This window comes from Telopea speciosissima, chromosome 1 (assembly GCF_018873765.1).
Source record: "Telopea speciosissima isolate NSW1024214 ecotype Mountain lineage chromosome 1, Tspe_v1, whole genome shotgun sequence".
Classification (NCBI taxonomy): domain Eukaryota; kingdom Viridiplantae; phylum Streptophyta; class Magnoliopsida; order Proteales; family Proteaceae; genus Telopea; species Telopea speciosissima.
The window spans coordinates 34,973,653-34,997,454 of NC_057916.1; the positions used below are offsets into that span (position 1 = coordinate 34,973,653).

Here is a 23,802-nt window from a genome sequence, read left to right on the forward strand (position 1 = left end):
ATGTGGTTTGCCTATTAGCACTTATTTCAGTGCAGTCAAATTTCTGTGGCTGTTAGAAAATGTTGATGCTGTTAGGAAAGCTGTGGACTCAGGGGATGCTCTGTTTAGGACAATTGACACTTGGTTGATCTGGAACCTCACTGGAGGTCCTGGTAGATGGGAGTGGGAACTTCACTACAATCAGGACAATTGACACTTGGTTGATCTGGAACCTCACTGGAGGTCCTGGTAGATGGGAGTGGGAACTTCACTACAATCAGCAATGCTGTGGCTACGGCTCCGGCTCCCAACTCAACGAGAGGTGGAGGAAGTAGAGGAGGGGAGGAGAGACAGTGAGGTGGGGCTTCACAGTGGGATGGTGATGGTGTTAATGGTGGCGGCGGTGGTGGATATGTAAAAGAAGATGATTTGGGAAAGATGAGGGCATTTTGATCTTTTCAAATTTTAGCAAACATGTTAGGGCAATTAAGTCTTTTCAAATTTTAGAAATATAAAAGAAAAGGTAGTTTGGTCATCTTTTAGCATTTAATACCTGGTGTAGACTTAAATGGCATTAGGGGGGTAAAACAGGGATAGTACCTGGACTTATCCGAAGCTTAAGGGGGTACGAGGAACATTGTGTGCATTATAGGGGGTACGTGTACTTTACCTAAATTTTTCCTCGCTACTGTCCATTTTTGCTCACTCTCCAGCAGGATTCACTCCCAATCAAGGTTATTAAACTTGGAATCAGAATCAGGATAAGGTCTTGCGAATCCCACCCTAAATCAGATTCCACCTAAACCCTAGAAATGGGATGTGAATTGGCCGTTCCAGAGCGTGAGAAATCAGGATCGACCTATAGATTCCAATATTTGAAACCATGATCCCAATACATAACTACAATCAGAAGAGACCCTTACATGCCGGGCCAGCCGGCACCTTCTGAATCCATCGAAGTTGCTCACCTTACTTGCTGCTTTTGTTTCAACAGAGTTGCATTGATGATCGACAAATAAAAGTGCTACTTCTAGAACATATGAGACCTGAAACTGATTCCACACACACACCACTTTATTACCTTGTAGCAGTTTGATTAAAACTCAAAACTGGTAAACTGTTAGCTGCATTAACAACTGCTACAAGGTAATATAGTGGGGAGTGTGTGTGTGTGCATTGGAAATTGTTTGAAAAAATCCATTAGAACTTATTTGACAAAATCAACTGTGTTTGGCATATAGGGAATGTTGAAAAGCAAGAGAAATAGAGGCTTACCAATCAATATTTGGGGACAAATCCAGGTCCTGCAAATGTAAACCAGAGCACACAACTCTACAGTTCTACTCACAAGGTGCAACTAAAGCTTTTCTTTCCTTTTTCTACAGCAAAACCATCCTTTTGGACCAGTAGCAAATGTCCCAACTTAGCCGTTTTTGAAATTTTTTAATGGTGGTACAAAAAAACATGGAAAATCAAGAATCAAAGCCAGAGTAGACACCATTGTCCCTCAACAACCTTTTCTCTTCTTCAACGTAATTCTTTCCCCTACTGGCCTGACCAAGTTCTCTCTTCCTCTTCTCCTTCTGTGAAAAAGAAAGATTCTTATCCTTCCGAGTTTGCACGTTTGTCAGCCTTTCTCCCTCAGCCAATGCAGCTCTGGTTCTCTGCCGCTCTTCATAAGATTCTTCAATGTCTTTGTCTGCATCTTTTTCCTTGCCGGTAGACCAAGACCAGTTCGGCTCCTTGTCATCCATCTCCTTTGGTGGTCGCATGTTCAATATAGAGGGACCACCTCTGTAGCCATGCTCGCTTAAGGCTTTGAAGTCTATAACATTGCTCTTTGATCTTCCAGTCTTGGCTGTATCCGCGCAGTTAACCAAGGTCAAGAAAATCTACAGATATCTAAGAAATATTAAAAATTAAATGAGCAAGAAAGCTGGTATGCAAATTCGGTGGCATTAGGTTCAGCTTTGTTGGATCCCACAAAGGGCATATCTTTGTAAATTGAGAATTTACAAAGATTATTTCAATGAAATTTTGTCAACATACTTATCTTTGTTGGCAAAAAATAGATTGGCAATGTTGGACCATCCAACCAGGTTGAATTTTCTACTAGGTAATCCTAGGTAGGGCACATTATATGTTGGATCATGACTGGATGCCAACTGCATGTAGAGTGGTAGTATTCTTGCAAGAAATTAACAAGTTTTGAGTCAATTATCAAAAGAATCAACAGGGCAATTAGCAGTAAAAACAGAACAGAAAAAAAAAAACAAAAAAGAGGACAAGAAAAGTAAACATCATTCATTCATTAATAAAACTCAGATCCAAAAACCATGTTTATAAATTTTACAGAACAGCCAGCATACCAATCTGGGTATGGAAACAAGCAGGTTTTGGTGACAGCAGTTTTCATAGTAATGGAAAGATTGGATCAACATAAGAATGATACATGGGGTCAGAAAGCCAGAGTCTTGCTATATGATGGTGTGAAGTGGTAAGCCTGTGGACTTCTTCCATGAGCCAGATGGTAGCTTCGGCTTTACATGAATGGATGATGGTATCCAATGGCTGATGTTCATTATCAGATCCAATCCTTGATTGGTCCCACTGTTTAAGGAGGACATTGGTGAGGTAATGCAGGGGTTGCCCATATATATGCTTGATGGATTTAGCTAGTCCCTGCCATGCGTTAAATGGAATGACTGATGCACGGTGAGAAGGAATTTGAATCTGCTTCATATATTCCTGATAAATTTCTGCTCGCCTGATCACTGCACCTGCATCATGGATCATGCTTTACACCATTTTGACACTGGTCGTGCATCTAAATAAAAAATAGGGGAGAGAGAGTGAAATTCTTAGGATACACTAAAAGGAACCTAAAAGAAATGCAGAGCATGTCAATGTCAATGACAGAATCTAACATAGTATCGAAACCACCCGGAAATATTGAAAATTTGGTATAAGGAGTCAACTCTACACCCCATAGATTTACTAGGCCACAACATTTCGACCTACACTACACCAAAACAGGGTAGTAAACAAATGGAGAATTCAATCACGCAACACATTAGCTCATGAGCTAGCCAGATAAGTGGTGAAAAGGGTTACAGATAGGGACCTATCTACAGGCCCTCCATGCATCTTATAACTCAAGTCTGGATGGATCCATGGTTCGAGAACTCGGTTTCGGTACTGGTTTCGCCCAGCCAGAAAACCGAGTTGGGCTGAGATCTCGTGAGTTGATGCTTGTTTTTTTTTTTTTTTTTTTGGAACTCGGTAAGCTGGTTTCGGTGAGTTTTTGACCAAGCTTGATCATGAAACTTGGTATACAGCCTATTTTGGGCCATTTAAACACAATGACACTATCAGATTGTCCAAAATCAAAGTTGAAGTAGGAGTTTGACTTCGGACCCTAGTTTGGTAGGCTACGATGTACTAATAGGCCCTATTCTACACATAATTTAGTAATAGAAAGCAATCAAAGCATACAATTAATATAAAACAACTTAGATTAAGCATTACAAATTTAAAAGTGTAAAATACATCAATCTTAATATATACATCTATCATCCCTCCAAGCCATATTGCTGAATCAAGTATTCCTCTACATGTGCCACATAGGATTCCCATGTCATAGTGCTGCTGAAGAATCGTACATAGTCTTCTACACAAATCATTTTAAGTGTTGTCATCAACTAACCGAAGTTGCCCTACCCAAGGGTATGGAAGAGGTGGTTGCGATGAGATCGATCCACTACTACTGCCACTAGGCTATTGAATTGCCATCGGCATGTATGGCTGGGTTGGGATAGTGAATATGTCATCCACAAAACCTGACCCAATGCTCCGATTGTCGAACTCATGTGCAGAGTGTACTGACTGCGGCTGCCTAAACTGACCATAACCACTATATTCAGAACCGGTGCTCTCATGGCCATACTCATAGTCATACTGAGGCTGAGATGCATGCCACGACTGACGCTCACTAGTAGTATCTATACTCATGCTTCTGAAACTTTCAAGCATGGTCTTCATACTCATACGGTGCTTTTCCATAAAAAATTGCGAAGAAAGATGAAGTTTTGACTCAATTTGGCACAACAGAGGCAGTAGGCACCGAGACGACCTCAGTCGAGTTCTGTACATATTTATATGGGGGTTAGGTGAGATCTCGGTCGATCTCAACTCTCGATCGAGTTCTATACATATTTATATAGGTGTTAGGTAAGCTCTCGGTCGAAACGTGATCTCGAGCCGAGATCTCGCTCTTGATCGAGATATTGTAAACCATGCATTTCGCCAACCATCTCGTCTCGCCATTTCAAAAAACCAAGTTACTAACGAGATCTCGCCAAGTTCTTGTTCCATGGATGAATCATCCAAAGACCGAGATCTCGACTCGAGATATTGTAAACCATGCATTTCGCCAGCCATCTCGTCTCGCCATTTCAAAAAATCGAGTTATTAACGAGATCTCGCCAAGTTCTTGTTCCATGGATGGATCATCCAAATTCCCTCTCCGACTGTTTGGCTTCCCCTCTCTATCTATAATTGGTCACTGTTCTTTGAGGAAAAAAGATTAGAAGGCATAAACCCGATGTAGAAGCACTGCCCTGGACTGACCCAAACCCAATTGGGTATCCAGACGGAGATGAACCAGGTCCAATTTAGGTCTTTGGCTAGCAGGATTTTAGGATTAAAATACAACCTTTATTTTAATAGTTTAAGTAGGAGATAGGCACTAGGATTTAGTTTCCAATTTAGAGTAGGTTTCCTTTTCATATTGGGTATCTTTTTTATTTAAGGGAAAATTACTTGTACAGCCCCTCAACTATGGCCAGTTTTCTTAATATACCCAACTTTTCAAACAATTACTTGACACCCCTTGAAACCTGACGGTGTCAGTTTACTGTTAGAGGTTGAATTGAAAAGTCCATTGTACCCTTATCATCTTTTCAATTGAAACTTATGAAATGAAAATTACCAACTTACCCTTTCAATGTTTTACCTAAAATAAACCCTAAAAACCAAAATCGATTCTTACCACCGTTTGAGAAGAAGCTTGGCTGCTCCATCTCCATTGCTGGCGATAGGAGAGAGTGAAAAAGCCTACTGAAAGCTGGCTCTGGTTTGATTCCAGAAGGGCCAATACTACAAAAGATAACCAACAACCAGCCCAAGAGAAAACGTGTAGCAGAAAATCAGAGCCTCAGATGAAGCCAATAACCAATTCGAGTAGGGCTTAGATGTAGCAGAAAATAAATTGCAGAATTTATAAACCTTCAAGCTTCAACTAACTACTTGTCGGAACAGCAACAACTTTGGTGCAATATGAGGTCTCTGGTCATATGAATGAACCCCAAAAAATCTCAATCAACTAATGGTTAGATGTGGAGAGATCTTCAATCCAAGAGTACAACAAAAAGGGCAAAAAACAGGGGTACCACCCCTTGTATAAATCAGTAGAAACTAATGTTCTTCCATCTGAGTAGAAGGGTCATTCTTGTAGTAATGATCAACACCATTGAAAGTCTTAGTTGTCATGTATTATAAACTATGGTTTCAGGTCAGGGCAGATCTATGGCCAAACTGAAGCGGGAAAGCAGATGATTTCAGTTCAATCCATTTCAACTGCTGGTATGGTCCATTTCGAAAAAACTATGCTTGCATCACCCTTTTTTTCTTGCAGAAAGGGATTAATAAAAGTTTTTTTTATTAGATTCCTTTTTCTCTTTTTCGTTTTATTTTTTAAAATTCAGAATCTCTTAATGGATGTTTCAACTGAAACAACAATCATATTTGGTATTATATCAATGTTTTGGGTAAATTTATTTATTTTTTCGGTTAAATGATGCAAATGGGGTTTATTCAAATTGAAGATACAGAATGAGCGCTGCTCTGAGTTTATGCAAATGGGGTTTATTCAACAGAATGAGCGTTGCTTCAAGAACAGACACTAGGTTCTTGGAGGAATTTGTCTGGTACACAATGAGCACTGCTCTGAGCTGTTTGGTGTAATTAGAGAGAAACCCAGCCCTGCAACTTCCATTACCGAATCTCTCTCTGCAAATCACGGTTTCCTTCATCTTCTTCGGCGATTGCAACTCGCCACAGGCACTAGAGCACAGTGGAGAGTGGAGAGTGGAGGGCGGAGGATTCTCACTAATGAATTAGGGATTAGTCATTTAGGATAGGAAAGGGTAAATCTGTCACTTCACTACCCTTTAAGGGTAGTTTAGGCATTTAGAAAAAAATTAACCGATGATATCATCATTAACTAACGGACAAGACCTACTTGAAAGAAATGGTAAAATGCAGGCGATGTTCAAGTAAGGTTTTGAAAAAAGGGGGATATTAACAAAACGGGCCATAGTTGAGGGGGTGTACAAGTAATTTTACCTTTATTGAAATACATGTAACCATGCAAGTAGAAGGCAGATTTGATGAATGAAACTTTTAATGAGTTGTTTATGGCGTCAGATTCATAATATAGCAATGGTCGTGTGACTTCTTCTTCTCCGTTTCTGGTTTCTCCCCTGTTTCTGGCGGTAACAGCAGGTCCTGCTTTGGGCCTTCATTATCTCTTCTCTCCTTTATTTTCTCCGTGTGATTAGGGTTGAAAGAGCCCCTCTCCTGGGCAATTCAAACAGTAAAAACCCCATCCCATTCGGCTTTCCTATTGTGAGTAAACCCAGAAATCAGACCTGGTTGAGGGACCATTCCGCCAGAACTGTTGCAGCCGTTCATTGCTTGGAACATCTAGTTTGTTTGGATATGATATTAATGGGGTTCATGAGGGCTTCGGAGTATGATTCTTTGATTGAAATATTAGAGTAAACAAAGCTCAGTAGAGTAAGTTCCCTTGAGACCAAATCTGGTCTCCGTGAGTTGCAGTTTCATCCCAAGGTTGAAGACAATAACCCCCTTCTCCCCATGATTCTTTTGTGCTTTTATTAAATTTACCCACTTTCCATAAATTTACTGCCTTCAAGAAAAAAAGCAAGGTCAACGAACATCCCGAAAGAGGCAAATGCCGAGGAATGGAAGCAAGAGCATTGGAGATAGCGTGTCAAACCAACTACTGAAGGAAAAAAAATTCTCAATGAAGAATTTTCCCAGAACAGAAGGCTCATATCTGGGGAAGTTAGACCGAGAAACAAAAGTAGGTACTTTGGAGAATATGGGGTATTTCAGACCAGCACCTAAGATGCTTGTTTAAGACTTCCAGCCCAATAAGGTGGTGCATTTGGTTGCATGGAGCATGATGACTACTTGGTTCATTGAGACGCAAGATGTATTTCATTGCGCAGGGGTGGAATGTGGAAAATGGAATGAATTAAATTGGCCGAGAAACACCAACAATTTATCTGAATGCTACTTCCTAGCTGACCCATGAGAACAAAGAGTGGCTAGGGGTGGAACTCTAAGCACAAACGTGATGGACCCCCACTCAACCAAACACAGTGTAAGTCACTTCCTGGACAGCCCATCTTGTGTAGCTCAAGACTTGAGTTGTACTTTCTTCAAGTCTCCAGTCTCTCTTCTCCCCCCCCCCCCCCCACACCCCCACGCACCCCCTTTCTTGTGTGTATGGAGAAGACCTTGGCTCTATTCATCAACAACTAATAAGCACCACCATTACTCCACCAACAAGTAGCTCTTACAACATTTTGACATCTTGAGATTAACAGCTCAGATCATAGTTCTCAAGGCGTCCGGGTGCCCTTTGCTGAAAGCCTGGAAGGGCGCCTTGGTTACCTAGGTGGCACCTTGTTGGTGTCAACTTGATTTTTTTTCCTCCTCAAATGCCTAGGATCTCCTAGAAGCCGTGACAACTATGGCTCAGATTTTTGACAAATCAGTACCATCACATTGTTTCTCCTTTCAACAGAATATTTGTTCAGGTTCTATACAAACTCTGGCCAACAATATGCTCTCTCTAAAAAACTGCATGGTAACCTAATGAGTGATAGGACAAACTGTTACCTTATAAAGATTATGGGAAAGCAGGAATCTCAATTCCAACCAAGAAAGTATACAGGAAAAACAATAGAATTTTTTGACACTACTTATAGATCACTGATTTTGTTTTGAAATGATAAAGAAAGCAGAAAAAGCTACAGAAAACAAAATGAATAGAAAATCACTAGATATATTGAAAGCGTTCCCCTTAAAAGTGCATTGTGTTTCTCCAGCATGCAGGCTCACTGTGAGGAGAAATTCCTTTTTCTTTTTAATTGTTTTTTTCGGCTAGGCAAGAGGAAATTCAGTTGGAGGATAGGTAATAGGGGATCATTAGTAGAATACCTTTTCACAGACTAACACTTGCTAAGTTCACACAGAAGTGTAGAATCTCTCATATATGCTCATGTTAGACAATCAGTAAATCTAATGATATTTTTCACAGTTGGAAAGTTAGGTTCAACCATAAAATCTGCTATACTGGAAAGTACAGCAGTCAAGAATTGAATAAATGATGTCTAAAACACAACCAGGAAAGTAGATTGGGTTTGTATAGGATAGAATACAGACAAAATCCATCAACCAGTATATAACTCAAGGAACCAACAGCTAACATACCTTCCAATGTATCTTCCTTGATGGGTTTACTGATTGTGTTCTTATCACTTGGATTTGCTTTACCATGCCCATTATCAGTTTCTGAATCTGAGTCTGAGGAAGATGAATCTGATGACAAAACATCCACCTGGTTGCTCCATGGCATTGCCCTCTTCATGGCATTAAGAAAAAAATCCTGAAGTAAATAAACATGCATAGGTACCCAAATAATGAGATCTTGCAGCGAGTTGAGATAAAATAATCAGCAGAACTTTACATCCTGTCACAATAATGCAGTAAATTATGATGCATGTCATATTCAGAATGGGAAAATCACCAAAAGATTAGAAACGAACTAAAGGCTAACAAAAAATAGCATTTTTCAAAAAAAAAAAAATTTAAAGATGTTTGTCGTAATTGTGAAGGTGTGGACTTAATTTAATTTGCCATTCTTCCCCGTCTAAAGACTCCCTAATTTGAGCAAAGCTTAGTGGCACAGGCCAAATCACCTCCAAGAAATAACTAAATACAAGAAAATGTAAGAAGCATAGGTTGACTCATAATCCTAAACCCTAATAAGATATCGAACAAGAGAGAAAGAAAGCCTTACACTGAAATATGCTGGGAGCTGAGTCTAATCTCACAGACAGTAACAGAGTCTGAGAGAGAGAGAGAGAGAGAGAGAGACAGAGGGAGAGGTTCTCGTTCCGCCTCGGTTTATCAGTAGCGATTAGCGAAGGCATGGGAGAAGGAGAACGGGAGAAGGGAAGTTTCGACCTTCTGTGTCGTGCACTCGTGATGTCAAATAACTTTCGTTGCCCTCGACACAGTCCTCAGGGGCCAGGTGTCACCGTGTCAGCAGGGACTCAGCCACTCAGGGATGTCAAATGACTCGTCAGTCCTCATGTTTAAGTTAAACAACCCTACATTCCTTCTTTAACGAAAAGGGTATCAACTAAAGTGGATTGTGAAATGGCTTATGCTGTTTCTACCCCCAAAAAAAAAAAAAAAAAAAAAAAAATTGTCAAGGTAGGGTGAATTTTAATCCTCTCCAATTCCTTAAACTGTGGAGTCCGGCAGCTCGGGGTGGACATCTAACGGTCCGAGCTCATTGATTTCTATGTTTTTTGTTTGTTGAGCTCGGCATCGTTGCATGTACGAACTGCCACATGTCAACATCTCCATCCTAAACTGTCGCTGTGGTTTTTTTTTGGAGACAGGAGGGGTATTCGACTTTAGGCCGACTAAATCCCCCTTGGGCTCGTACTTGACCCCCGCGCCACTCATGAACCGGGAGCTTTTAGGCCCTAGTGAGCCTCAGGTGGGTGGCCCCAAGAAATTATGCAACGGCGAAGGTTTGATCACGAGACCTCACTTCCTGAGGCGGAGTCTCATGTCCCCTCCAAGCCAACTGCGCTAACCCTTTGAGGTTTACCACTGCTTTTTATTTCCATGGCTTTGGTCCAAAGAAATGGAGTTATTTGATTAACAATCTTATTTCTCAGTTAAATTGGATGGTACCTACCCCTTTTGATTTTTTCACTGCTTCTAGGGGGATTAGGCAAGGATGCCCCACGAGCCCTTACCTATTCATCTCAGCCATGGAAGTCCTTTCTAGGTTGTTACTTGAATACAAGAATCTAGGTCTTTTAAAAGGAATAAAAGTAGCTAGATCAGCACTTGAGATTTCACATCTCCTCTTTGCCGATTACACCTTTATTTTTTGCAGAGCCAATGTGAATGATATTCTACCCATTAAAGCAGTTTTGGAATTGTTTACTAACCTTTTTGGTCAAAATATTATTTGGGTAAGAGTAGAATTTTTTTTAGTAAAAATGTACCTAGTGCTGAGAGCATTGCCTTAAGCTCTCTCACTGGCATTAAAGAGATGCCTATGGATTCTATATAACTGGGTACTCGGCTTTTCCACTCTCGATCTAAAGTTAGAGACCTAGGCTATATTCCAACCAAAATGAAGAATAAATTATCTTGTTGGAAATCTAACCAATTATTTTTTGCTGAGCGTAAAAATCTCATCCAATCTATTCTTAGTTCAATTCCTACATACATCATGTCTTGGTTTCTCTTCCTAATTAGGATTTGCAAGAATGTTGACTCTATTTGTCTTTCCTTTTGGAATGGCAATTCTGGATCAAGTACAAAAATCATGCTTTATCACTTGTGACAAAATTTGTTCACCCATCTTGTCAGAAGGTTTGGGGATTCGTAAAGCCGAGATTCATAATAAGGCTCTTATTATTAAACTCGGATGGATGTAAATTACCAATACCAATGCACTTTGGCCAAATGTTCTTAAGGCTCGGTACTTTCCTAAATATTATATATTTTTTTTATCTAAAAGCATTTTCAAAAAAAGGTTCTTAATTGATCCTGGAATAGCATCACCTAGATTTTACCAGTCCTCAAAACCATGATGATCCAAAAAATTGTGAATGGCAAATCCACATACTTTTGGACTGATTCTTGGATCTCACCTATCCCTGGACATTGTCTTTCCCAATTGGATTTTCAAGGTAACACAAGGCTTGGTTAGCAATATCACTCTCAATAACAAATGAGACCTATCGGCTCTGTTGGGTTTTTGGGCTACATTAGTACATACTATTATTTATTGGGCCCATAATATAGGTTACCCATTCTAGGCTAAGTCAGGGGTATTTCTGATCTAACACATTGTGGGAGTGTATTAGGGTCAGGGTGAATATTATATATTCAACCCAAGGTCCCCACAGCCGTCACTTGATTTTACAAGAATTCCTACTCCCTGGAGATTCAAGAGAAAGGCTGTGGAAGGCTATTGGGAAGCTCTAAAAGCTTGGGGATCGACTATAGCTATCAACCAAAAAGATATGTCGTATATTCTTTCATTTATTTGTAGTATTCCAAATCTATATGGGATTATGTATGAGTGATTAGTGTTGTTAATCACAACAAGTGGTATTAGAGCCAACCCATATGGATCTGGAATCCATGTTCTTGATTAAAAACGAATTTATAGATTTTTCGGGTTTTGGATCGACCCTGTATGGTCACTACCAGTGGTGTATGACCACAAAAAATGAAAAATTTTTATATGGCATTGTAGAGGAGGTTAGGGCGGTCACGGCCATATAAGGCATTTCGTCGGAAACGTCTCCACGCGCCGCCGAAAAAAGCGCATGCAACTCACACGCATGTTTTTCGTTACAAAAAAAAACGATTTTAATGACGACTGTCGATTCATCATTGGGTCGACTCGGTAGGGTTTCCGAGTCAACCCAGTGAACAAGCGGGTTTTGACTCAATCAAACCCGAAACTTATTTTGGGCCAACCCGAGCCCGACCCAAGTAGGCCAGACCGAGCCCGATCTAAGTGGGCCGGACCGAGCCCGATATAAGCGGGCAACCCGGCCCAAGGGCCATTAAGCAGGGTTGGACCGTTCCGTCTCAGATCGATTTGAACCGGTCGCTTTACCTGGTCCAACCGCCCATCATGTGATATCACGCGCCACGTGAGGGCGTGTGGGAGGGAGTTTAGAGTCTCGATTTTTTTTGCTGTATCTGTTTTTTCGAAACCTACACACTGGTATGCCTCACTTGCTTCAAATATCACTTCTGGGACCCATATTGAGCATGTTTGTGTGTTTTCCAATTCTTGAAATATGTGTTCATGCATTCCTTATTTTCAAATGATCATGAGATATGTTTGTAATGTTATGACATGATGCAATGCAGAATAGTAGCACTATTTCATTAAATTATTGTGTGTGAAAAGTTTCATAAATTAAGTTGTTCAAATTTTTGAATAAAAACATCTCATTGCTGCGTCATGAGTCATTAGGTATTCTAATAAGGTCAGATGGAATCCACCAAAGTGGTAAAACCTGATTTTATTGTAATATCCATAACTCAAGGTTCACTTTAATGGCAGCAAAGAAAGGTGATGCTCACTCAAATGTAGCATCATCAAAGACTAAAAGTAATATAAACACACATATAGGGAGAGACTAACCTAAGAATACTTGTTTACCCAAAGGTGACAATTTTGTCAAAGGTTGGTGTTGTCCCGCAGTAATTGCAAAGTGTTGAAAGGACCAGTGCATTTCAAAACCCTGAGGTTAGGGATGTAGATTCGGTTGACACTCTTGTTTATGTGCTAGTACATTAGTTTGTACAACTAGCATGAGTTAGAGGTATTAAAATATCCAATTTTATATTTTACTTTTCTGTGATGGATGTATGATTTTATTATATCCTTATGGCAGATGTCTCTAGGCCATGGTTTTTTGGATATTCTCAAGCTTTCTCGTGAGAACTATAGAAGTTAGAATGAAGATTTAGAGGTCTATCTTTGCGTTAGAGACCTAGATCTTTGTCTGAGAGAACCCAAGCCAATTGACCTCACCTCAGCCAGTACTCAGGCTGAGAAGACTAACCATGAGAAGTGGGACACTGCCAATAGAAAATGCCTGAAGGTCATAAAACATGCTATCCCTGAGACCATGAAAGATAGCATTACTATGAAGGCAACTGCAACAGAGTACTTGGAGGCAATTAGAGTCAAGTTTGAATCTTCAAAGAAGGCTCAATCAGGTGACTTGATGAGTAAGCTGACAATTGCCAAGTTTGATGGAAATGGCAACACCAAGGAACACCTTCTGGGACTAGTTTCCTTAGGAAACAAAATTAGGGAGCTGAAAATAAATTTTGATGATGACTTCCTAGTGACCATTGCACTGAATTCACTCCCAGGGCAGTGTAAGCATCTTCATGGCATCTATAATGCCTTGAAGGATAAATGGAGTATGGATGAGTTGATTACCATAGTTGGGCAAGAAGAGGCAAGAATGAATAGGGACAGAATTAAAAATGTCAATCTCATCCAGGGTAAGGGGTCTTCATCTGGAGGACCTCACAGAAACCACAGAAGGTTTTCCAAGAAAGGCAGGTACACACCCTACCGGACTGGAAGGAATCACAATGAGCAGGGCAACAGAAAGCAACAGGGCAATAGAGAAAACACAAGGCACAAGAATTCTAACAGTGTTGAATGTTTCTAGTGTAAGAAGAAAGGACACATGAAGAAGGAATGCTTCAAGAGGAAGGCCTATCTTGATAAGAAAAAGGACATTGGTAAGAATACATCTCTGGTCTGCTATGAATATTCTCTTATAGATGTACCAGTAGATTCTTGGTGGTTGGATTCTGGATCATCCATTCATATGACTCATTCCTTGCAGGGTTCACAAGCAAGAAGGTGCCAAGCAAGTATGAGGTGACAGTGTTCGTTGGGAATGGAGCGGAGGTGCAAGTGAAGGCCATAGGAACTGTTAGATTATCTTTAAAATCAGATAGTTTAGACAATTTTATTGAGTTGAAGGATGTTGTTTTTATCCCTCTATGAGGAAGAACTTAATTTCAATTTTCAGATTAGTTTCATATGGATATTCTGTTAATTTCAATAAAGATGGCTTCACTTGGTTATGAATTCTGTCATTGTTGTTTCTAGCTATTGTTCTTGTCATGCCCTTATCCCGATGTAAGATATTTTGTCACATAGGGGTATGACTGGGACAATCACATATCATCCCAACACCTATCAGGATCGCAGATATAATGTCCCGAGCCACAGTCCACCCTGTCATCACATATTGATAACAGAAAGGAACATACAAAATGAATAAATCATTCCAGATACAGAGTTAGCGGAAGCGAAATTAAATTAAATCATGTAAAATTATAGAGCATCGGTTCTCTAATGATAACACATATTACAATTTCTACATAAGTAACCATTCATTACTCTCCCTATAAATAAACACATAGTTTATACATGATTGTGGAAATGAAGACAGAAAATAGTAAAATAACAAATAATTGTCCCAAGGGCACCAATCTTGGGTGTACATCTACATCCAAGTCACAGTCACCAGCTTCACTTGATTCGCAGCCAACGGTGTTCATCTAAGTAGTACCTCCTGCATAACAACTAAAAAGGGGTTGCGCAACGGGGTTAGCTACACTAGCTAGTAAGGGAGCAAAGGGGAATGCACATACACCATACAATCAATATCAATCAAAATGATGCATGCTGATGTTAGATTCATTTTCCACCTAACACATAATTCTATCGATCAAGTGTCTGCTACTGTGATAACTCAGGAGACACTGAGGGTCACTTATCCTATTGCCCCAGTGAAACCTCAATTATCACAAGGGGACCTGCGCCGGTAGAAGCCATCATGATCACCCAGTGGCAAACCCCAATGGCCATCACTACCCTTGTCCTGGCCTCTCCTGCCTCCACAGATCACAGGTGCTCAGACTATCCAACACATAAACCCCTGTTGGCAAGGGTCATAGCATAAGGGAACAAGCATCCTAACTGCAGATATACTATATGCAGGTCCTTTCATCCCGAGAGGTATTCCGGGTGCATCAATGTCCCATTTCAGCTAGTACCCGGGTACCAGCACAGCACGGCACATATAGTTCAGGATGACATACAATAATTTTCATAATTAAATAAATTGGGGTTCTGGTACCGGCACACCCGGCACCGTAGCCTGATACAATGGTGAGCATAATATCCCATTCACAACAGTTCACATCTGAATAATAATGCAATGCGCACAATGCTTATAAGTATATATTAGCATGCTTAAGATTTCATATTAATATATCTTCAAACCCAACAAATCATCCAGAACCCACTCACCTAACATAGGCATCGCCGTGTGTGGTTAATATGAATCTCACCTAGGCTCCCCACTATCCATCAAGTTGGGTAGCCTAGGAATACAAAAATAATCATTAAAGCATACATAGAAGGGTCCCATGCTTGGCCCTTAAGGTTAAAATCAGATTTCAACCAAGACAGTACGAGCGGACTCATGGGCTGTCTCAGTAGAGGTGAATCCGCCCTTGACTCCGTTTAGGCCAAAAAGTAAAAATAAAACGAGCGGACCCACGAGCGAAACATCTCACTTGGATCCGATCGTGCATCCGTTCGACACCTGAGACACTCCTAAAAGGGAGAGGATCTATGGGCGGATGTGCTTCTTGGGTCCGCCCCTGCATCCGTTCAATTCTTGAGACAGACCCGAGAGCAATAGGCTTCGGGCGGAGGCAAACAGAGTGAATCCGTGCCTTCGTCCACTCAGCCCAACACACAAGATTTATACTGGGCGGACTGACGGGCGGTACCACGATTGGTGGATTCGATCGTTCGTCCGTCGACAGTCTCTTCCTAGATTTCAGAGGGCTGTAAGTACCGTGGTCCTCGAGACGAGGGTTCCTCAGCCTTATGGCGATAAGGATTGGCTTCGATGAATAATGACGTATGGCACCGACATATCATCATGGGTTTGGGATCGTACTTCATAAAGAAATGGAGTCGCCACCTAGGATTAGGGCCTAAGACCCAATGGGTGTAGCCCCATCCGGGGTTAGCGGAAATGGCTACGTGATTCCATATGGTCTGGTCAGAGATTTAGGGTAAGTAGTCAGGTTACGAGAGTGAGAAGGTGTTAGGCACCCAACTCGCCCGGATAAATCGGTCTTTCTACTAGATACTTGTTTTTTAATATTCTCCCTTAATAATATATCCTATACTAATATGCAAGGCTAGGTTATGATGCACTAATCATGACAAAGAAGAAATCATTTACTATGTACACTAAAGCAAATTACTTTAATTGCCTACATTACACCAAAAATAATAAGAAGGAAAGAGACAGATACCTGTCAAGAAATACAAGAAATAAATGAAAATACACCAAATACGAAATATGCGATGTCCCACGGCTCAGGTGGAGACGGACGATCGGCTTACCTCTCTCTGGTTGGACAGAGTAAAGACAATATGAGATGGGTTTCGTCACTTACTTCGGGCAGAGCAACGGCTATATAAGGGATTCTCGTTATCTATATGTAGACAGAATAATGGCTGCGAAGGGGATTTTTTGTTATCCGTGCATTGACGAGATAACAAAGTTGTGGGATAAGAACCACTCTTTGATTGAGTGGGTAATCGAATGATCTACCCATGCCTTTGGAGTCTCGCTCCAACAGACGCTCAAGAGGGAGAGAATTGGGGGGAAAATGGGTAAAAAATGAGCTAGGAGGGTCTCTCTGTCCAAAAAACCTTGAAAAATAAGGGAGGGGGACCCTCCTATTTATAGGGGAAAGTGTCCCACAAGCTGGGCCAGATAAGTCCTCCACGGCGTCGTGGGGGACTTTTCCACGGCGCTATGGGTGACGTCAGCAGGCTGATGTCACACCCCTTTACGGTAACGTGGAAAAAATACAGTGGTGCCGTGGGAGTGTCCACGACGCTGTGGGGGCATAGTGCCAATTTTCCTTGATTTTGGGCCTTAAATGGGCTCTTCTAGTATTGGGGTTTTGTCTGGGCCCATGGGCTTGATCTTTTTGGGTTTTTGTCTCCCTTCTGACTCTTTAGCGGGACCGCCGTGGTTGGGGAAGGTGAGCAGTACCCCCTTCAGTGTTTGGTAAAAGGGTCTTATAAGTCATTTTAGGGATGTTAGGGTGATTTGGTTTAGATGTAGGGACAAGAGTCCTTCTTGAGAGAGATATCGATGTCTGTCCGTGTCCTATTGTCATCATCGGCGGGGGCTGACAAAATTCAGTGTCTACAAGGGCTTTTGCTCCAGCTTGAAGCTTGGAGTGCCCCAAGCTCTTAGGGACAAGGGAGAGGTTTCTAAGCCCTCCTAGGGTCACTAGGTCCTAAGCTCACCTCAAGGATCCAAGATCCTACAAGGCTGGGGTCTCACATTGGTTTAAGGATTGGGTTTTAAGGTTCAAACCAAGGATTCATTGGCCATGACTGCAATTGCAACACTTAGAGGCCTAGGTCAGTATTATTAGAGCTCCATCTTGAGTCCCAAATGGAACCCTAGGTTAGCCTTAGCTCAAGAAACCATCAAAATCAAAGAGAAATGGGGGAGAACTAGGTTTAGGGCCTTGGTGAGCTTCCTTCTTCTAGCCACTCTCTCCATGTCTTCTCCTCCTCTTTCTCTTCTCCCTTGGGTCCAGCCAGCTTGGGAGGAGGTGTGGGGCAGCCAGCCATCTTTGCATGGCTTCCATCTTCTTCCCTTCCCCTCCTATTCCTCTCCTACTTCTACTTCTTCTTCTTCTTTCCTTATTCTCCTTCTTCTCTTATCTCTTCTCCTCCACAGTCCATGGGGGAGGGGGAGAGATAAGTAAAAGAGAGGGGTTTCTTATCCTTTAAGGGGGTTAGATGGGCCTTAGGGTGTGTTTAGTCTAGGCATCCCCCAATTACTTAGTGGTCCTTAGGTCTTCAATGGGTTTTAGGTAGGTCTTAGGGCTTGTTTGGCCTTAGGTCTAACCATTAGGTCACGTTTGGGGTGCACCCTAAGTCCATAGGACTTAATTATCCACTAGGGTCTGTTTGGTTTTAGGTTATGGTATATAAAACCCGTTATTTACCTAAGTTAAGCCTTGTGGGCCCACTTTCATGGCCCACTCAGCCAATCAATGGTGATGGCAGGGGTCCATATGGTCCTAGGGCCTGATTAAGATGTCTGTGACACGGGTATAGGGTCCCATAGGAAAATAACCCAAAAAGACTAATGACAACACGGGCAGATCCTCGAGTGGATTCAACATAAGTGAGTCTATTCGTGACTCCGATGTTGCTGTCATGGCCCAAACTTCAAGAAAAGTTACGGGGCTTTGGCCCACGCTTCCAAGTCTTCGAGGGGGTTTTTATTATAATAATTTCAGTTCAAGGTCATCAGTGTTGACCTTGGCCATAAGGCATTACCCTTTGGGTAGGTCTGGATTGCCCCGGGATATAAGGGGATATTTGGGGTGCGGGTGTAACAGTTCTGATGGTTTTTATAGATTGAATTATGTCTCCTCTTGGGTTATGAATGTTGGCACTAAACGCCAACTTGTGGATGAAAAGTCTATTGTAGTTTGGCACAAAAGATTGGGCCATATCTCTAGGAAGAGAATGGATAGATTGATCAAGGAGAAGGTCCTTGATGACATAGATTTCCAGGACATGGAAACATATGTTGACTGCATAAAGGGGAAAATGACTTCTTCTACGAAGAAGGATGCTTTTTGCCACATTGTGGCCCTAGACCTCATCCACACAAATATATGTGGACCCTTCCCGACTCCTGCACTTGGAGGCCAGCGCTACTTCATCACTTTCATAGATGATTGGTCTAGATATGGTTACATCTTCTTACTTGTTGAGAAAACGAATGCATTGATATATTCAAGGCTGAAGTAGAACTCTTCCATTCCAGAAAGAGAAAATCTATCAGGTCTAATAGGGGTGGAGAATACTATGGAAGAGCAGGTGATACAGGACAGCAACTTAGGCCCTTTGCCAAGTATCTACAGGAACAAGGGATAGCTCCACAGTACTCCATGCCAGGTACATCTCAACAAAATGGTGTAGCAGAGAGGAGGAATCGTACTCTGAAGGACATGGTCTGAACCATGGTCAGTAACACCAGTCTTCCAGAGTCCTTATGGGGAGAAGCACTCAAAACTGTAGTCTACATTCTTAACAGAGTGCCAAGTAAGTCTGTAAGCAAGACTCCTATGAACTCTAGACTGGTAAGAAACCCAGCCTTAGGCAACTACGAGTCTAGGGATGCCCTACTGAAGCCAAACTTTTCAATCCTCAGCAGAAAGTTTGGGACCCAAAAACTTTGAGCTGCTATTTTGTGGGGTATCCAGAAAGGTCTAAGGGCTACAAATTCTACTGCCCAGGTACAGGGAATAGAATAGTAGAGACCACCCATGCCAAGTTTCTTGAGACAGAAGGAGATCAGTCTGTGCCTCGAAACTTGAGTTTTGATGAAGGAAGGATTGGAACATCTGATGTAGCACCAGAGTCGAGCGAGCCCTTGTTGATTATAGACGGTGATTCTCACATGGATGTTGATGTGGATGTGTCCACAGATCCCATTATCTCGGCCACTACAGTTGTGGATGTGCCACTGCCTATGTTCGATGACCTATTACCAACTGACACGGTCACCACTGTAGACCCTGAGCCTTTGAGGAGATCTACCAGGACTCGCAGGTCTACCATTCACTCAGATTATGTCACATATCTGAATGAATGTGAGTTCGACATCAGTAAGGAGGAAGATCCTGTTACCTTTCTGCAGGTAATCAATAGTAGGGAGTCTGACAAAGGGGTGAAAGCTATGAAGGAAGAGTTACAATCCATGCACAACAAAGGTGTTTGGGAGCTGGTGGATATTCCACAGGGCTACAAAGCCATTGCATTAAAATGAATCTTCAAGACCAAGACTGATTCTCAGGGAAAGATAGAGCGCTACAAGGCCAGACTTGTGGCAAAGGGTTTCACACAGAGAGAAGGCATAGATTACAAGGAGACCTTTTGTCCAATGTCTTCGAAAGACTCATTCAGAATCATCATGGCCATTGTAGCACACTTTGACCTTAAACTACATCAGATAGATGTGAAGACGGTAAGTTTACATGTGTCAACACGAGGCTTTCGAGGAGAAAGGGAAGGAGCATCAAATTTGCAAGCTGAAGAAATCACTGTATGGACTGAAACAGGCTTCGAGACAATGGTATTTGAAGTTCGATCAGATAGTGACCTCATATGGTTTTGTTGAGAATGCAATTGACAATTGCATCTACCTGAAGACTACCAGGGGCAAGTTCATTTTCTTGGTACTTTATGTAGATGATATTCTACTAGCCAGTAGTGATCTTAGTCTACTTCAGGAAACCAAGCAGTTTCTGTCTAGTAACTTTGAGATAAAGGACATGGGTGAGAGCACCTATGTACTTGGCATCGAGATAAGTCGTGATAGAAAGCAAGGTTTTCTTGGTTTATCACATAGGGCTTACATTGACAGAATCTTGAAGAGGTTCAACATGTCCCAATGTTCTGGGAATGATACACCCATCAGCAAAGGGGATAAGTTGAACAAGCAGCAGTGTCTGAAGAATAACCTTGAGAGAGACTCTATGAAGGACAAACCCTATACTTCAGTTGTGGGAAGATTGATGTATGCACAGGTGTGCATTCGACCTGACATCGCTTTTGTAGTTAGCGTGCTAGGGAGATTTCAGTCTGATGCAGGATTGACTCACTGGACTGCAGCTAAGAAGGTAATACGGTACCTACTGCGGACCAGGGACTTCAGGCTAGTCTACAGAAGAGATGAAAGACTTAAAGTGGTCGGATACTCAGATTCAGACTTCAGTGGTTGTATTGATGACATGAAGTCAACTTCAGGTTATGACTTTTGGATGGGTGAAGGTGTTGTTTCATGGAAAAGTGTTAAGCAGACGATCATTGCTTCATCCACCATGCTGGCAGAATTTGTGGCACTGTTTGAGGCAACCAAGCAGGCAGTATGGCTAAGAAATTTTATTGCAGAACTGAAGGTTGTTGACTCCATCTCTAAACCTTTGAGGCTATGGTGTGATAACAACTCTATAGTCATCTTTTCAAAGAACAACAAAAAGTCCAACAGCTCAAAGCATATTGAGGTAAAGTATCTTCTTGTCAGGGAGAAGGTAACTGAGGGAGAAGTTGATGTTGTACACATCGATCCCTATTGAAAAGATGGTGGTTGATCCTCTCACTAAAGCTCTTTCGGTGGGAGTTTTCAGGGTCATGTTACAAGCATGGGACTTACAGAGTTTTTTGATATGTATGCTTAGTGGGAGTCTATGTTTCCCCTTTTGACTTTTATTTGAGCTCTTTATTTGTCCAGTGGTTTTTGTATTCTTTTGCCATCTTAATACATTTACTAATTATGATTTTATTATTTATTCTTATATGACATGTCTTGCGAGATGGCGGTTAGCCATAGGCGGTATTTAGCTAAGGATTCTAAAATGACGGTTAACCATAGGCGGTATTTAGCCAAAGATTCTAAAATGATGAGTAAGCCATAGGCGGTGAGCCAAAGTATGGTATTAACTCAAGTTCATGGTGGTTAAGCCCAAGTATGAGTTAATGTCAAAGTGTATTAGCTGTGAGGATTTTCAAGGTAGATGACCTACAAGGAAAGAGCATTTATTTGGTGATCACTTGTTATGTTCTTGTTTCCTTATTCATACATATACCCAAAGTGGTTCGCGTTAATAGATCATTTGTGGCTCTAATGACAAAAAGTTGTATGCCGCATGTTGAGGCATGTCTTCTACTGTCGTTCGACACAAGTGGCTATTAATAGAATCAAAGTAATTTGAGTGGAAGAATGGGACTCTGACCAATTCCAATAAAAGATGTGTATTAATTTTGCCCAAGTGGGAGATTGTTGGGTTTTTGGACTACATTAATACATACTATTATTTATTGGGTCCATAATATAGGTTACCCACTCTTGGCTAAGTCAGCGGTATTTCTAACATAACACATTATAGGAGTGTGTTAGGGTCAGGGTGAATATTATATATGCAACACAAGGTCCCCATAGCCATCACTTGATTTTACAAGAATTCCTACTCACGGGAGATTCAAGAGAAAAGCTGTGGAAGGCTATTGGAAAGCTCTAAAAGCTTGGGGATCGACTACAGCTATCAACCAAAAGGGTATGTCGTATATTCTTTCATTTATTTGTAGTATTCCAAATCTATATGGGATTATGTATGAGTGATTAGTGTTGTTAATCACAACAGGCTCTACCCAGATCCATCCCTTCATGATTTATTTCGTTTTTTTTATCAATAATACCAACAATTGGAGGTGCTCTTTGTCCAACAATGGTACCTTTTCTACCAAACTTGTTTTTGTTTCTTTGCAGTCTTCTTTAAACCCACATAAAATTAATAACAGTTCTAAATGGTGGTGTTTTCTGTGGAAAATACTCATTCATCCAAAATTTTAAATGTTTTTACATGTTGGAATCCCAGTTAGAGCGTCTCTATCGAAATTGACACAACTCGATCCCTCTTATGTATTTTGTGGATCCGGTGTTGAATCCATCTGGCACATTTTCCTTTCGTGTGACTGGTCTAAGCGTATTTGGGCTGCGAGGCCTTTGGGATTGAGAGCCGAGTATCTCTCCCACAGTTCGTTGGAAAAGCTATGCATTACCATTCTCTTAAACAATCATCTCAATAAACCTTCCCTTAAATGGTTTTTTTTTTCGGTGTTTATTATTACATGCTACTTCTTATGGCAACTCAGGAACAAAATGGTGCATGATCATGCTTTACTTAACCCTGGGTGGGTCCTTCACAACGTTACCCATTGGTTGGCTGATTTGAATATCTCTCCCCCCCCCCCCCCATCTCCTTCTTCATCCCTTGATGTACTTAAATAGGTTATGTTTGATGACTCTACTCCCTATTATTCCTTTCACTGCCTATATTACACTATCCTATTTTGATTTGAGCAGGGTCTGCTAACCATGTCCTGAACAGATTAGGTTGGACCTATGGTATTTTGTTGGAAGGTAATTTTGTTGAGATGGCTATAGGAATCCTGGAAAATACAAATGTTTTGGAGCCAGACATAATTGGTCTTGCCAAGGGTCTTGAACATGCTCATCGTTTAGGGTACACTAGTCAAGGAGATTAGGTGATGAAGAAATGCACAAGATTCTTTCCAAACCAACTAATGTGGTCTTGTCATGGCATCTTGTTCCTACTCTGCTGAACATTTTAACTGACCTCAAAGGAATTTCCTTTTTGTTATTAAGAATGTTGATCTTTTAAAGTTTTCTATTTACATTACTAACCAAGCCTTAACTACAAGGCACAATTTTGTGTATTATGAACCCTCTGTAACAACTTTCTCTGTTACCTATCGAAAAAAAAACTCTCTGTTAATTTATATATATATATTATAAAAAAGTGTATCCTCCCTCTATCTATGTGTGTGTTTTGGGGGATGGGTGGGTGTCAGAAGAAGGATTTGGCTCTTCTCCTGCGAGCACCCTGTCCGATGAGTGCCCAACGAGACATCCAATGGTGGCGCTGCTCGTAATGTGTCGGGATGTGTGCCTAGCCCCACCCCGGCTCACATCTCGGCATGCGCAAAGCAGCCTCGCCGTTGGATACCTCACTGGGCGGGGTGCTCGTTGGAGAGGAGCTCGATCCACAGAGAATCATGATATGGTATTTCTGAATTTCATGAGGGTTGGGCGGTCATTTAGCTCTCTTTATGTCTAGGACTCTAGGCCTCTGGATGCAACACACACGCTCTCCCACAGAGTTCTTTTTCTTAAACAGAATGGGCAAAATTTCTTTGTG

General features: G+C 41.4%; 1 protein-coding gene across 4 annotated transcripts; it reads right to left on the reverse strand.

The window, feature by feature from the left end:
- Window positions 1-1,224: 1,224 nt before the first annotated feature.
- Window positions 1,225-9,227, reverse strand: LOC122639553 (protein RDM1-like). Of its 4 annotated transcripts, none has more exons than XM_043832444.1 (3): window positions 9,155-9,227; window positions 8,566-8,740; window positions 1,225-1,843 (listed from the first exon to the last, which is right to left on the reverse strand). In XM_043832444.1, the coding sequence occupies exons 2-3, from the start codon at window positions 8,720-8,722 to the stop codon at window positions 1,452-1,454; spliced, it is 549 nt and encodes a 182-aa protein (XP_043688379.1). In that variant the 5' UTR covers window positions 8,723-8,740; window positions 9,155-9,227; the 3' UTR covers window positions 1,225-1,451. The 4 variants fall into 4 exon arrangements, with proteins under 4 accessions (XP_043688379.1, XP_043688360.1, XP_043688363.1 ...); XM_043832425.1 differs by lacking the exon at window positions 9,155-9,227 and adding an exon at window positions 8,976-9,057 and having other exon boundaries at window positions 8,566-8,833; XM_043832436.1 differs by lacking the exons at window positions 1,225-1,843; window positions 9,155-9,227 and adding exons at window positions 2,121-2,759; window positions 8,976-9,073 and having other exon boundaries at window positions 8,566-8,833.
- Between the last annotated feature and the right edge of the window lie 14,575 nt (window positions 9,228-23,802).

Excerpts from the sequence above, each read along its gene's own strand:
- LOC122639553 (XM_043832425.1), bottom strand. The coding sequence starts at position 8,761 with ATGCATGTTTATTTACTTCAGGATTTTTTTCTTAATGCCATGAAGAGG. Across the intron at positions 1,844-8,565 it reads CAAGGAAGATACATTGGAAG|ATACAGCCAAGACTGGAAGA; the intron begins GTATGTTAGCTG and ends TTAACTGCGCGG.